General features: G+C 59.5%; 1 protein-coding gene across 2 annotated transcripts in view; it reads left to right on the forward strand.

The window, feature by feature from the left end:
• Positions 1-11,791, forward strand: part of SLC7A5 (solute carrier family 7 member 5) — a 39,572-nt gene extending 27,781 nt beyond the window's left edge. Inside the window, exons 3-10 of one of the 2 annotated variants that reach the window (XM_003917291.3) lie at positions 1,058-1,163; positions 1,693-1,737; positions 2,339-2,462; positions 3,287-3,390; positions 4,158-4,254; positions 5,441-5,590; positions 7,123-7,300; positions 8,717-11,791. In XM_003917291.3, coding sequence (XP_003917340.1) covers positions 1,058-1,163; positions 1,693-1,737; positions 2,339-2,462; positions 3,287-3,390; positions 4,158-4,254; positions 5,441-5,590; positions 7,123-7,300; positions 8,717-8,772 — 860 coding nt within the window. In that variant the 3' untranslated portion in view covers positions 8,773-11,791. The other variant, XM_009197016.4, reaches the window with a different exon arrangement.
• Positions 11,792-12,297: the final 506 nt, after the last annotated feature.

The raw sequence follows: 12,297 nt of genomic DNA on the forward strand, positions 1-12,297 counted from the left end.
ACAGTCCACAGCCTGACCAGGATTTCCACTTGTGCCTCCAGCTGTGTGTGCGCCTGGCAGGCGGGCGGGAGGGGACCAGCTCCTCTGTTCCGGTGGTGTCTTTCGTCTTGTTTCCAAGTTCTCCTTCCTGAAGCACAGTGGTCCGTGAGACAGGTGTCTGGGCAATGTATTCCGGGCTCGAACACACCGGGCCCATTTCACAGAGGACGTAACAGTCACAGAAAGGGCCAGAGCTGTCCTAGCAGCCAGGTGACCTTCTGGAGACACCCCTTCACCCAAAAGACACGTCCTCCCGTGGAACCCGTGAATGCTGGTGGCCTTATTTGGAAAAGGGGTCTTTGCAGATGTGACTGAGGTTCAGATTTTGAAATGAGGTCCTTCTGGAACAGGGTGGACCCGTCACGAAGTCCAGTGACGCGTTTCCTCAGATAGCAAAGGAGAGAGCTCTGCACACAGCCAGGGTTCGTTCTCGGCCCGGCAGCCCTGCCCTTGTCCCTGCCCTGGCTGCAGCTGGCTGTACGCTCAACACAGTCCAGGACAAACCTGTGTTCTTCCCCAGGCCTGTCCTGTGAGCCCTGGAGGGAAGGCAGTCTGTTCCGAGCTCCCCACACCCCAAGAAGCGGGGCCCTGGTGGCTCTGGGCCTTCCTTGGTGCCGCAGCCAGGATGCAAACTGAGGTCCCCTGGCTTCGTACTGCCTCGACACTCATGTCATGAGGTCTCAGGGAACCTTCTTAAAGACAACTGGGGCTGCTTGACCCCTCCCTCCTGACCTCCTGTAGCGTCTGAGGGGCCCTCCTGGGCGGTGGTCAGAGCTGCCAGTCCCCTCTCAGGTGGGCACAGCGCAGGGCCTCCAGTGGGGCCACGTTCCTCTGGTTGTGGTTGGAACCCTGCACCCTCCATGTGGCTCAGCAGGTACATACCATTTGTCACAGTGAAAAGCCTTCACTCCAGCATTTTTTTGGCTATGTATTTTGCTCCGGGAACATTCTGGAACTGGTAGCATGACCTCTGTTCTGTGCTCTCTAACCCAGCGTTCCTTTCTTTGGCCCCTGCCAGGTGATGTGTCCAATCTAGATCCCAAGTTCTCATTTGAAGGCACCAAATTGGATGTGGGGAACATCGTGCTGGCATTATACAGCGGCCTCTTTGCCTACGGAGGATGGTAGGTTCTGGAATGTCTGGGTCCCTTGGTCTGGGGACACACATTCCCTGACGTGTCCAGGAATCCCAAACCTCCCAGCCATCAAGGGGCAGTTGAAGGGAGTGGACGGTATAGAGCGGCAGGTGACCCTCCAGAATCTCCCACACCCCAGTGAAGCGTGGGGAGGCCGCCCGCTGCAGCCCTACTCTGGCTCCAGCTCTGCGTCTCCGTCTTGGCGGGCGAAGGTGGCAGGTGGAGGCAGCTGAGCCCTGCGGCCCCTCCGGGTCCCCGGCCCGGCTCCTGCGCTCAGGCAGGCCTCACAGGGACCTGAGAATCACCCCGGTAGGGCGAGCGGGCAGGAAATGTGCAGTAGGGCCTGGAAGGGGTAGAGGGACCCCCGGAGCAGACAGGAGGCTGAGCTTCCACTCCGGGTCTGCTTTCCAGCCCGGCGAGCAGACCACTGGGGTTGGGGGGTCGGGTGCTCTCTGCCAGGTGATTTCTTTTGCCTGATGAGGATCAGATCATTTGAAAGCTGTTCTCTAAATTTTAGGAATTACTTGAATTTTGTCACAGAAGAAATGATCAACCCCTACAGGTACGTGCAAGAAGGGACGGAGGCGTCGTTTTTCATTATTGTACTGCGAGGCAGGAGGCAGCCACGTGCCACCTGAAGCCTGTTGGTTGGCTCAGGCCAGCTCACAGTAGGGCCGCGATTGGGGCCTCTGGGGCCAGCAGGATGTGGAGCGGGTGGCTTCTGGCCATGTGGCCCTGAGAACGGTTTCTCCAGAGAACGGGTGGCAAGTGAGGCCCCCACTCAGGGCGGGATGGTACAGAGGAGCTGCTTGGGCTCTTGTCTCTGGTCCCCGGCTGTGTAGCTCGTGGGCAGAGCCTTAGGATTCAGACCGGGGCGGCCTGACTTAGCTCGCCTGAGCCCTTGAGGTCACCCAGAAGAATCCCCATTTCTCAGGTGGGGAAGCTGAGGCCATGGCCAAGGCACCAGCCAGGTCTGTGCAGTGTCCCGCTCCAGGCAGTCTCCTGCCGTCAGCCTGTGCTCTCTTACTGCTTCCCACCTTCCCCGAGAAGCTGGGCACAGAGGCCGGAGCTGCTGCTGGCAAGGAGCCCACCTGGCTCGTGGGCACAGGGTTTGGCTTTCAGCCTGGGCGCGTTGAGTGACATGTCATCCCTGTTCCTTCCAGAAACCTGCCCCTGGCCATCATCATCTCCCTGCCCATCGTGACGCTGGTGTACGTGCTGACCAACCTGGCCTACTTCACCACCCTGTCCACCGAGCAGATGCTGGCTTCCGAGGCCGTGGCCGTGGTGAGTCGCTACCCGCCAGCTTCCACCAGGGGTCTGAGGCTGTGACCAGCGCATCCCCTCCAGACTGGAGAGGTGCCCCAGTCTCTAAGCCTCCCCTACCCGGAGGAGTGGAGTGGTGGTCTCCCCTCACAACAGCCGCAGAGGAAGTGTCTGGGGATCGTCCTCGACCTCGGCTGCTGGGGAGAGTCACAGGGGAGAGGGGTTTAAAATCTGATGCCAGGCCACACCCAGAACCAGCTGTAAGCCAGAAGGCCTAGGGAGTCCCAGGCAGCGGTCGTTTTAAATCTGAGTGCAGAAAGATTGGAGTCTGCCACAGACTAGGGTTCTTTAGAAGGCATGGCTGCTGCTGGCTTGGCAGGCGGGAGGCCAAGCCCGGGCAGTGTCACTGAGCAGCTCAGCCAGGCTGGCCCCGTAGCTTCCAAGGCTCCTCCCATTGCCCTCCCAGGGCCGGGGAAACAGGGAGTGGGCGCTCTGGCCAGCTTCCTACTGAACAAGCTCTGACTCCCAGCCCACTGCCTGCAGGGCACTGTGCTGGGCCTGCAGAGGACCCCAGATAGGGAAGGCACCTGGAGGCCGTAGCTTGCTCCAGAGGAGTCCAGAGGAGTCCAGAGGAAGGGGCAAATCAGGACGAGCAAGTGCTCCCCCACAAGCAGGCTGGGCAGGGGCCGCTGGAAAGCCCTGTCCTGGGAAGTCCCCCCAGAGGCCAGAATCCAGCCCAAGAGGTCCTCTGCAGAGGGCTCTTGTGAGCTCACAGGGCTCCTGGTGAGCGCGGGGAGGGTGAGAGCCAGCCGTTGGGGCCCAGCTCACTGGTTGTGCCTGCCTAGGACTTCGGGAACTATCACCTGGGCGTCATGTCCTGGATCATCCCCGTCTTCGTGGGCTTGTCCTGCTTCGGCTCTGTCAATGGGTCCCTGTTCACATCTTCCAGGTGAGCGCAGCCCTACCCACAGCAGGTGAGGGAGGCCCAGGGCTCATGGCCCGGTTCAACACGTTCCATGTCTGTAAAGGGTTTGTCTCTGTGATACTGGGGATACACAGTTGCTCCAATAGGCCAGGCACGGTGGCTCATGCCTGTCATCACAGCTCTTTAGGAGGCCGAGGTGGGCAGATCGCTTGAGCTCAGGAGTTCGAGACCGGCCTGAGCAACATGGCAAAACCCTGTCTCTACAAAAATATACAAAAATCAGCCAGGCGTGGTGGCATGTGCCACCGTAGTCCCAGCTACTTGGGGTGCTGAGGTGGAAGGATTGCTTGTGACCAGAAGGTTGAGACTGTAGTGAGCTGAGATGGTGCCACTGCACTCCAGCCTGGGTGACAAAGTGAGACCATCTCAAAAAAAAAAAAAAAGCAGCAAGCTCAAATAATACAGAAATAAAGGAAGCGTGAACTTTGGCCCTCGCCTCCCTGTTCCTGCCTGGAAGTGACACAGCCGTGGTGTCCTAGATGCCCCATGATTGCCGCTCAGCCCCCGGGGCTGGAGTGAGCAGTGGCTCCCAAGTTTCTGTCCTTGCCAGCTGAGTTGGTTGGGGACACTGAGAGGCCCACAGCCAGCAGCTGGAGGGTCCTGGTTCCCACTCTGGCCAGAGAGGCCCAGACAAGCCAGGCACGGACCCTGTCCACTCCCCAGCCTGCCATGTCCCTGTCCCTGTGCTGAGTTGTGAGGCAGTGGCTGATGCCACTCTGTTCTGTCCTCAGGCTCTTCTTCGTGGGTTCCCGGGAAGGCCACCTGCCCTCCATCCTCTCCATGATCCACCCACGGCTCCTCACCCCTGTGCCGTCCCTCGTGTTCACGGTAAGCCTGCTGCACAGCCCCGTGCCCTACGTCCCTGGGGGTTGTCCAGGAACTTCCCAGAGGGAGGCTGCCACAGCTTGCAGCTTTGTCTGGAGTGTGGACTGGGTGGCAGCTCAAACATGGCCTCCTGCCGAGCTCCACTGCATACCAGAGAGTGCTGGAGGGCCTTAAGATTTTATTCCAAAAACAATATATGGTGACTGCTGCAAGCAATTCAGTCCATCGGGAATGCGGGAAGCAGAAGCTCCACCCAGGTTGCTGCTCTGCTGGCTGCCTGGCTCACTGCACCTCTGCCTCCGCAGGCACCTGCCCCGTGTTCGTTTCTCAGCGGCGTGCATCACACGCAGTTTCCTTCCACTTCTCCTGCATCTTTCCATGCCAGCGCGTTTGATTGCCCTCGTTCCCTCTTGCTGTGTCACTCATCACTCCAAAACGTAGCGATCTAAAAGGAAAAGCACTTGTTATCCTACAGTTTCCGTGAGTCAAGGATTCAGGGAGCTGATGCCTGGAGCTGTGGTCTCATCCGAGGGTGTGACCAGGGCTGGAGAGGCCACTCCCATGGTGGCTTCCTGCATGACTATGGGCTGCAGGCCCCGCCCCTCAGCACACTGGCCTCCCTACAGGCTGCTTCCGTCAAAACCAGTGAGAGACAGCAGAGGAAGCTGTGGTCTGGCCTCAGAGATCCTGGCCCTTGCTTACTAATCCTTCCCTGTGTTAGAAGCGAGTCAGGAAGGGCAGTGAGTCCTGGACTCTTTGGCAGCTGCACGGTCCTCGGGAACACAGCTATGCTGGGGGTTACAGAAACAGTTTTCTTGGTGACCACTGAGTTAGGTCAGGTTGTGGCCCTCACACACAAAGCCACAGTCCAGCGGAGCCCAGCTGCATGTGTACACTGTGCTCTTCACCTGTCTGTAACCCAAATGTGGTCTCCATTTCCTTCTCCCTTCCCTCCTCCCTCCTTCCCTCCTCTCCCTCCTTCCCTCCTCCTCTCCTCCTTCCTTCTCTCCTTGCCTCCTTTCCTCCTCTAAGACCTTGCATGTTGCTCAGATGAGGTTTCTCCTTTAAAACAAAATTCCCTGGTGCTTAGCTGGGCCCAGCCAGGATAGACGGTCCCCAGTGGCTACCACGGCCCTCCCCAACCCTAGTTGTGGGCTCCAGGGCTCAGCCAGCCGCCTCTCTCTTCCAGTGCGTGATGACGCTGCTCTATGCCTTCTCCAAGGACATCTTCTCCGTCATCAACTTCTTCAGCTTCTTCAACTGGCTCTGCGTGGCCCTGGCCATCATCGGCATGATCTGGCTGCGCTATAGAAAGCCCGGGCTGGAGCGGCCCATCAAGGTGAGCCCAGAGCCTCCGGCTCCCCCAGGCAGCCTTCACAGAGGCAGGGTCCATGGGTCCTAAGGACCCTGAGTCGGGAGCCAGCATCCCAGCTCAGCCTCTGGACCTGCCCCTGCCTGCATGCACCTGGGCAGGGCCACGTCCACATCAAGCCCGAGTCTCCCCTTGGCAAACCAGGGCTCATGCCGCAGGGGGTCCCAGTGGGAGGGGTGCAAGGCCGTGTGTGCCCGTGCTTTTGCAGCAGACACGGGGTCAGCTAATTCCGGTGATGACTGTTGACCCAGCTACAAGAGTGCCCAGTGTGATTGCAGGAGCTGGGGTTCCTCAAAGGACAACAGATGGCACAGAGCTTGTGCGCCCTTGAATGAAGGGAAGCAGATAAGGACATTGCAGTCGAGGGCGGTGGTGAGTCTCTCATCGAGGGATGGTGGAAGGAAGAAGCCATCTCGAGGCTCCGATGAGCAGGGGAAGGTCACAAGTTTCATCTCCACATCACAGGCCTGGAAGTCCTTCGAGCCGCCAGGACACGAATTGATGTTTCCAGGAGACAGTGGTCAATTATTCGTTAGAGCAGTAGGAGATCACCTTCTGAGTTCCTCAGCCAGGACAGCCACCGAGCAAAAGTTTCTTCATTTCGAAGCTGTAAAGTTCAAATACCTTCAGTAGGCTGTGCCATCTTCCGCACAGAAGTTGGCAGGGCTGTGAGGAGCCTGCAGGCCCAGCCCGTGACCCGCGGTTTGGCACGGCTGTGGGATTGACTCGGCTGTCCTGAATCCATCCAATGGACAGGGCACCCTGGGAGACGCAGGGCTGACCACGGTCTCTAGCCCTCCATCCGCAGGCCGAACATGGATTCAGGATGTCAGTCAATCCCACAGCCGCAAGCAAAACCGCTGGGTCACGTGGGCTGCTCCGTAGGCTCCCTCACAGCCCTGCCTGGCTTCTGTGCCGGGTGGAGCTTGTCTGCTGAAGGTGACAGTTTAGGCTACAGCTTCAGGGATGGGCTTTTGCTCAGTGGTGTCCACTACAGGGTCTCCAAGAGGGTGGTCTCCTGCCTTCTTAGTGGGTGGCCACTGTCTCCTGGAAGCATCAGGCCCCTGCGTGTCCTGGCGGCTCAGGGTTTCCAGGCCTGTGATGTGGGAATGGAGCTGTGACCTTCCCTGCCCATCGGAGGCCTCGGGAGATGAAGCTGGCTCCTTCCATCCCTCATCAGCAGCCGCCTGAGCCCCTGGCAACGTGCCCAGCCCTGTGTGCAGAGTCTAGAGCAGGACAGCCCGGTGCATGAGCCAAATCCAGGCCCAGCACTGTGTGCAGAGTCTAGGGCGGGACAGGCCGGTGCGTGAGGCAGATCCAGGCCCAGCACTGTGTGCAGTGGCTAGAGTGGGACAGGCCGGTGCGTCAGCCAGATGGGGTGCAGCTCACATCCTGGTGACCTGGAAGTCAGCGGCTGTGGGTGTGGAGGGTCCAGGAGGGCTGAGGAACCTTGGGGCATGGGGGAGGGAGGCTCATCCAGGCCCTGTCCTCTGCTCCAGGTGAACCTGGCCCTGCCCGTGTTCTTCATCCTGGCCTGCCTCTTCCTGATCGCCGTCTCCTTCTGGAAGACGCCTGTGGAGTGTGGCATCGGCTTCACCATCATCCTCAGCGGGCTGCCCGTCTACTTCTTCGGGGTCTGGTGGAAAAACAAGCCCCAGTGGCTCCTCCAGGGCATCTGTGAGTATCTCACTGGCACGCAGCCCACGGTACCCTCTGCCCTGGGCAGCAAAGGGAGTTGAGAGGCGTCGGCCATCTCCACCCACACGGAGCCAAGCATGTTGGGTGGCAGGAGGGTTCAGGTCCCTGCAGTGTCTGCCAGTGACACGCAGCCCACATGTTTCGGGGATAAGACGCTCAGCGCAGCACCAGCTCATCTCTCAGGACGAGGGATTCCAGAACACCAGGCTACTGCTGCCAAGTGACAAAATCTTGCTGGCTGCCACCAGCTGACACAGCAGACTTATCGAGAAAGGCAGAAAGAGGCAGAGGCAGGTGGATCAATTGAGGTCAGGAGTTCAAGACCAGCCTGGCCAACATGGTGAAACTCTGTCTCTACTAAAAATACACAAATTAGCTGGGCGTGGTGGCACACACCTGTAATCCCAGCTACTCAGGAGGCTGAGGCAGGAGAATCACTTGAACCCGCGAGACAGAGGTTGCAGTGAGCTGAGATCTCACCATTGTACTCCAGCCTGGGTGACAGAGCAAGACTCTGTCTCAGGGAAAAAAAAAAAAAAAAAAAAGGCAGAGGGAGAAACCCTCCTCTCTGACCAGAGACCCGGGGGTGCTTTACCACCAAGCTCAGGACCCCGTCCTCCGCGCCTGTAAATGTGGCCAGGCTCCTAGAAAAACGCCGGGGTGCCTGCGGGCCTAGACGCTGATCCCCATGTTACTGGGTGGCTTTGAAAATTCCTGGGATGGCAGCAACACAGGCAGGGAGACCCCCCACCCCAATCCACACTGATCACCGCCAGGGTCGTAGTAGAACATTTGCCTCAAGCTTTGCAGTGGGATCTGCATTAACTGTCATTCAGGACACCAAGAGCTTAAAGCAAAATCCCGTCTATCCTGAAACCAGTCTCCCCCCCCGGAGCCACGTCTCTGCGGAAGTCCCAGGCGTGCCAGGTCTTCCGAGAACCCTTAGCAGATTGGCCCCTCCAGCCCTGCCCGCAGGACAGCCTGGCTGCTGTGAACAGTCCGGGTGTGTGTCCAGGTGCTGGCCCGGGTGTGGACCTGCAGGAAGGCCTGTCATTCCCCCGTTGCACTTTGCCGAGACTCCAGGGCCTGGTTTGTGTGCTCCACGGGCTGCACTCCGCCTCCCCAGGGTTCTGAAGCAGGCAAGGGGTGGGCCGAGTGGGATGCGGTACTTCTGCATTTCAGCAGGAGACAGCGCCTCGGGCACCCGGTATCCACCTGCACAAGTACACAAGGGAGGGTTCCTTAATCCCAGCTCTGGCTTCTCTGCAACTTTGGGAGGGGCGGTAGTGCTGGGTTAGGTGACAGCAGGGCTAGGGGAGCCCCAGCTCATGCCCCCATGTCCCACTAGTGCTTGTCCAGCCCCCAGGTTAATACAGCTGTCTTCTCTCCTGACAGTCTCCACGACCGTCCTGTGTCAGAAGCTCATGCAGGTGGTTCCTCAGGAGACATAGCCAGGAGGCCAAGAGGCTGCCAGAGGAGCATGCACAGAGGCCAGTTAACGCAGCTCACCCCCTCGAACCCACTCCGGTTCCCCACAGTCCACAGCTCAGCTGCGCATCCCAGTCCCTCGCTGTCCCTCCCAGGTCGGGCGGCGGAGCTGCTGTGAAAACTCTGGTACGAATCTCGTCCCCCAGCTGAGGTCGAGTCCGGGACCCAGGTGTGCCTGTGCTCCTGGCCCAGGAGCAGCGTTTGGTCTCGTCGGGCCCCTTTTCTCTTCCCTCCTTTGTTTACTTGTTTTGTTGTTTTTTTTTTTAACTTAAATTTTGGGTCAACTTGACACCACTAGGATGATGATTTTTTAAGGAGCTGGGGAGGGCAGGAGCCTTCCTTTCTCCTGCACACTATGTGCCCCAAGGGACCAGACCCTGGGCGAACAGAGCTACTGAGACTTGAAACCTCATTGCTACCATAGACTTGCACTGAAAGCCGGACAGCTGCCCAGACTCATGTGCTTGTGACATTCATGAAAACCAACCCTGTGGGCTTATGTCTCTGCCTTAGGGTTTGCAGAGTGGAAACTCAGCCGTAGGGTGGCACTGGGATGGGGGTGGGGGATCCAGGCGAGGTGGAGGGTCCGAGGTGGGTGATTCCAGAGCTCCTCCCAGGAGGTACCTGAGGCCCTGTTGGACTCCAGACCGTATATCCTAGCCCCGAGACACCATCCCAAGCCAGGGAACAGCCCCGGGGGGCGGGGGGTGCCGGCATCTCCCCTAGCTCACCAGGCCTGGCCTCTGGCCAGTGCGACCTCCTGGCTATTTCTGTGTCCAGTTTTGGAGGCTGAGTTCTGGTTCATGCAGACAAAGCCCTGCCCTTCAGTCTCCTAGACGCAGGCAAGGAAAGCAGACACACCGTGGCCAGGTACCCAAGTGGGAACCCGCTCTGGGCTCCACACAGCAGTGTCCCCTGTCCTGGAGGTCACAGCTGCCCTCAGGCTCCAAAGCTTTGGCCTCTGTGCTGCCCAAATCCCTGCCCAGCAGCCCCTTCTGGCCAGGGCTGGGTTCCGGCTCCCGGCCAAAGCACCTCCCCACTCTCCTGTCACCCTCACGTCTTGTCCTGGTCCCCCTGATGCCCGTTGTCTAGGAGACAGAGCCAAGCACTGCTCACCTCTCTGCCGCCTGCGTTTGGAGGTCCCTGGGCTCTCACCCAGTCCTCACCCTCCTGCAGAGAGGGAGATAGCAGCCCCCACTGTTTCTGTTGTTCCCGTGAATTTTTTTCCCTATGGGAGGCAGCCGAGGCCCGGCCAGTGTGGTCCACTTTCCTGAGCTGTTGCTGCCTCTGTGGCAGCAGCCAGGGGACCGCAGAACAAGACCCCACCGGGCCCCTCCTGAGGTCTGGGGGGCTCTGTCTTCTCTTCTCCCCAGCTAGAGGTGGAGCCAAGTGGTCCAGAACCACTCCAGTGCTCCGCTGTGGCTGGAGGAGCTGGCCTGTGGCACAGCCCTGAGTACCCCAAGCCGGGAGCCACCGGAGCGGGGCTGGACATGGCTTCACTGACCAGCGGCTGCTCAAGCCGCAAGCTCTGAGCAGGTGCTCAGTGGAGCCTGCCGCCCCCTGCCTGGGCCCCAGCACCCCCTCATCATCCAGTGGGCCTGCAGAAACCTGGTGGACAGTTTGGGGCCCCGGGGCCAGATGTCCATCTCTCTTGCTTGAGGAATGAAGACTTTTATTCCAGAGCCCAGGGGCCCATCCAGCCCTGGCACCCCCACCCCGTTGCTTCCTGCTGCACATGGACCGACTTCCACAGCGTCTGCTCATGGGTACTGCATCCTTCCTGGGGCCGAATCCCACTCGTCCAAGGGACAGCCCACAGTCCGGACGCCGAGGACCACCAGTGGGCAGATGGACTGACTGTTGGGCAAGACCTCCTCCCTCCGGGCCTGTTCTCTGGGCGGCAGATAAGGACAGTAGCTGGTGCCCTACCTGCCTGGCGCGTTGCTGTGCGAATCCAGGAGGCAGTGGACATTGTAGGCAGCCACAGCCCCGGGTCTGGGAGAGGTGCTGCCTGGACGCATGTGTCCCCTGGAGCTGGCGGGGCCCATGCACGACGTCGGCCTCTTCCCTTCCCGCCTCGGGTAGGGGTCCTCAGGATGCCGTCCTGTTCCAGCCTCCTGCTCTGGGAGGTGGGCATGCCTCAAGGATGCGGGGAGCCAGAGAGAGGACTCTCGATGACACGTGCTTGCCTGTTGGCTGCTGCGGCTGTGGGCGAGCATGGGGGCTGTTCTGTGTCTGTTGTGGGAAGTAGCTGCTGAGTGAAATGGCGGGGGCCGCTGGGGTCCATCTTCACACTGCATAGGTCTCTTCCAGGCATCTGGGCTGCGGTGGGAGCTCCTCCGCAGAAGGTCGACGGGGGGTCCAGTCTGTGATCCTTGGTGCTGTGTGCCCCACCCCAGCCTGGGGACCCCACTTCAGAAGGTAGGGGCCGTGTCCCGAGGTGCTGACTGAGGCCTGCTTCCCCCTCCCCTTCCTGCTGTGTTGGAGTACCACAGGGGACCAGGGCCACCACAGGGGACCGTCTCAGAAGACTCTGCTTTTCCGTCCCTTTTTCTCCACACTCCGCTGACAAACGTCCCCGAAGGTTTCCACGTGTGGGTTTCAGGTGCTTTCAAGCACACCCCACCAAAACAAACAAGTGTTTTTCAGTCGTTTTCTTTTCTGTTTTGTGCTAACGTCTTACTAACGTAAAGATGCTGTCGGCACCGTGTTTATTTATTTCCAGTGGTCGTGCTCAGCCTTGCTGCTCTGCGTGGCGCAGGTGCCACGCCTGCTCCTCGTCTGTGTCCCGACCACGCAGGGCCATCCACTGTGACGTCGGCTGACCAGGCCGGACACCCTCTGCCGAGTAATGACGTGTGTGCCTGGGACCGTTTCTATTCCGTGTTAATGGCTAACCTGTTACACTGGGCTGGGGTGGGTAGGGTGTTCTGGCTTTTTTGTGGGGTTTTTATTTTTAAAGAAACACTCAATCATCCTCCCGCTGATGTTCCGTGTTCTTTTCTTCCGCGCCGGGCTCTGTGTGCGGGAACATTCCTGGCCCCCTCTCGGCCACCCCATTCCTTCCCACCTCCACATATTCATTCATTCATTCATTCACCGACAGCCCACTGAGGCCGCTGGGTGGGGGTGAGCCATGGACCGGTAGGTAGCATAGGCTTCACATGTGAGCACGCACCCCTCGAGGATGTGGGGGCTGAGCCGGGATCTCGGATCTGCCTCGGGAGTAGGGGGCAGGCAGCCTGCACAGGGACATTCAGGTGGAGACCACCGGGGAGGAGGGGGAAGGTTCCAGTCCCAGGGAGCTGCAGGGGTGAAGTTGGGAAGGGCTTGGAAGTCACCCGCTGGGAGGATGCAGGGCTCCAGATCCTGGGAGGTCAGGAAGGAAGCTTTTCTCTAGGCTGGGATCAGAGCAAGAGAGGAAGCAGCACTGATTCTGTGTTCCCAGAACACTCCCGAGCCTCTCAGTTAAGAGGGCAAGTCCGGGG

The sequence above is a fragment of the Papio anubis genome, chromosome 18 (genome assembly GCF_008728515.1).
Source record: "Papio anubis isolate 15944 chromosome 18, Panubis1.0, whole genome shotgun sequence".
NCBI lineage: Eukaryota > Metazoa > Chordata > Mammalia > Primates > Cercopithecidae > Papio > Papio anubis.